This window comes from Cynoglossus semilaevis, chromosome 10 (genome assembly GCF_000523025.1).
Source record: "Cynoglossus semilaevis isolate Cse_v1.0 chromosome 10, Cse_v1.0, whole genome shotgun sequence".
NCBI lineage: Eukaryota > Metazoa > Chordata > Actinopteri > Pleuronectiformes > Cynoglossidae > Cynoglossus > Cynoglossus semilaevis.
This window is the reverse complement of record NC_024316.1, coordinates 19,355,906-19,358,384: the sequence shown is the minus strand read 5'-3', so window position 1 is coordinate 19,358,384 and position 2,479 is coordinate 19,355,906. Positions and strand designations below refer to the sequence as shown.

Below are 2,479 nucleotides of genomic sequence, written 5' to 3'. Positions count from 1 at the left end.
GAAGAAGATGAAGAAGGAGGAGAAGAAGAAGAAGATGATGAAGAGGAAGAAGAAGAGGAAGAGGAAGAAGGAGAGGAAGAAGAAGATGAAGAAGGAGGAGAAGAAGAAGAAGATGATGAAGAGGAAGAAGAAGAGGAAGAGGAAGAAGGAGAGGAAGAAGAAGATGAAGAAGGAGGAGAAGAAGAAGAAGAAGAAGAAGAGGAAGAAGAAGGAGAAGGTCTTCATCAACAGGTCGAACACAGAACAATAAACCGGCCAAACATTTGAAAAGGAATAATTATAGGCTGAGATAAAGACACTCAATAAAGTGTCCATCATTGACACTGTTGTTGTTGATGTTGTTGTTGATGTTGTTGTTGATACAGATCATTTGTAAAATTTTATAAATATTTTGCTTCTATGAGAGGTGGTCTATGAGAGGTGGTCTATGAGAGGTGGTCTATCAGTGTTCTGGGAGCGGCTGTGATTGGAGACCAGTGACATCATCGTGATAATACTGAGGTGACTCCATGTGGAGACGTCTGTCTGTCATTTGCTGGTGAACCAGGTGACAAACTGAGAAGAACCTGTGATCAACAGCTGGTTCTGGATGGACTAGTCACTAGTAACTTTAGTCATCGACAGGTCAGTAAGAGAGAGTTGACCTTTGACCTGAGGACAGAGGAGGCTGAGTCATCACTCCTGGTTGTCCATACAGTGATGACCAGGTGTGGGGTCTCCACCGTCAACTCACCCACTGGGGATCTCCCCCACCACGTCGATGTGGTACTTGGTGCTGAGCTCACAGAAGTGGGTGATGATTGTTGCTGCTATGATCTGTGGGAAAGGAGCAGAACAACAGATGTAGTGGTCAGCCCCCCCCCCCCCCCCCCCCAGGACTGGACACCCCCTCGAGGGCCTGAAGACCTCCCCCTACTGTGATGTGAAAGGGAACTCACAACTAACAGTTCAATGGGGATGGGAACCGGCAACTTCTTCCTGTAATAGTTGTTGATTTCTTTGGCCACGATCAGGACGGTCAGCGACACCAGGCTGACCACCAGCTCCGGCACCTGAGTCTGAGGCAGCCGTCCACAGATGTCCACCAGGGTCTGCAGGGAAGAGAGTTGACGGGTGACGGAGACGGGGGGACACAAGGGGAGGGGTCATATATTTGAATTCTTCATATAAATCATGATATATATTTGTGTGTATGTAGTACATTTACAGTGTGTGTACCGTACATGTACATGTAATACAAATACAGTACAGTATACATGACATATACTGTATGATATATACTCACATAGATGAGAGACAGAGGACCAGAGTACCGAGCGGGACTGACTCCAAACAAGTACTTTAACTGGGACACGCAGACGTGACAAGCTGAACCTGTGGTGTAGCCGCGGACCAGAGGCTGAGACAGGTACGTGACCACGAAACCAAACCTTATTACGCCCAACAGAATCTATCGAAAGAAGGAGGTCAAAGGTCGGTCCCACTAGTATGACCAACATTAAATTATAAAAAAAGGTACGCTGTGACACTAACCTGAAAGATTCCCGTCAGGACCGTGACAGAACACGCGACCTTCACCCTGAGGGCGTCCCGGGAGTCCAGGTCCACGCCCAGGGTTCCGTTAGTTCCGTTGACAATGAAGTCAGCGTCAGGCGCCAGCCTTTCTGTCACACTCCCCACCATGATACTGAGGACGGCAAACGTCCCTGGACACAGAGAACAAGGCTGTGGACCTGATCACAGGATCCAGAAGAACCTCAGAAGAACCCGAGCGCCACAGGACCGCCCCCTCTTCTCACCTATGGAGATGTGTCTGGAGGTTCCAAAGATGAAGTAGATCAGCACCGGGTAGAACGACGTGTACAGACCGAAGACTGGTCTCAGTGAAGCCAGAAGAGCGTACGCCATTCCTGCAGCCGCGGAGCCACGGGTTGAAACTCATTAGTGATTTAGTCAATGATCGCAGGTCACAGCCTGGACACTTGTCAAGTGGAAGAGTTGTGTAACTGAATTGTTAATAATACTGGAAGTTAACCCCGCCTCCACCCCCCCTCCCCTGCCCTCCCCTCCCCGACCCCATCCCAAGTACACCAGGTTACCACACAGCTAGGCTAGGACAGGCATGTGTGTGTAAACAAACCCTGGGGCAGATGCATGATTCCCACACTGCATCCAGAGACCAGGTCTCCCACTGCGTTGTCTCTGATGGAGTACCGAGGCAGCCAGCCCAGAACAGGCACCCACCGCAGCAGCCACTCCCTCAGCCTGGACACGGAACATCTGCAACAACCACAGGAACCGTGACATGAACCGGGTCACACCTGGAGGAATGTGCCTTTCACTGCTAACACTGCTAACACTGTTAACACTGCTAACACTGCTAACACTGCTAACACTGTTAACACTGCTAACACTGCTAACACTGCTAACACTGTTAACACTGCTAACACTGTTAACACTGTTAACACTGCTAACACTG

The 2,479-nt window shown here is 49.5% G+C and overlaps 1 protein-coding gene across 3 annotated transcripts in view; it reads right to left on the bottom strand.

Moving 5' to 3' along the window:
* Positions 1–2,329, bottom strand: part of LOC103385542 (solute carrier family 26 member 6-like) — a 7,781-nt gene extending 5,452 nt beyond the window's left edge. Inside the window, exons 1-6 of one of the 3 annotated variants that reach the window (XM_025059072.1) lie at positions 2,141–2,329; positions 1,800–1,910; positions 1,534–1,706; positions 1,286–1,450; positions 939–1,091; positions 734–816 (exon numbers count right to left, since the gene is read on the bottom strand). In XM_025059072.1, coding sequence (XP_024914840.1) covers positions 734–816; positions 939–1,091; positions 1,286–1,450; positions 1,534–1,706; positions 1,800–1,910; positions 2,141–2,156 — 701 coding nt within the window. In that variant the 5' untranslated portion in view covers positions 2,157–2,329. The remainder of the gene's footprint in view (positions 1–733; positions 817–938; positions 1,092–1,285; positions 1,451–1,533; positions 1,707–1,799; positions 1,911–2,140) is intronic. The other 2 variants (XM_017035967.2, XM_017035968.2) reach the window with 2 other exon arrangements.
* Positions 2,330–2,479: the final 150 nt, after the last annotated feature.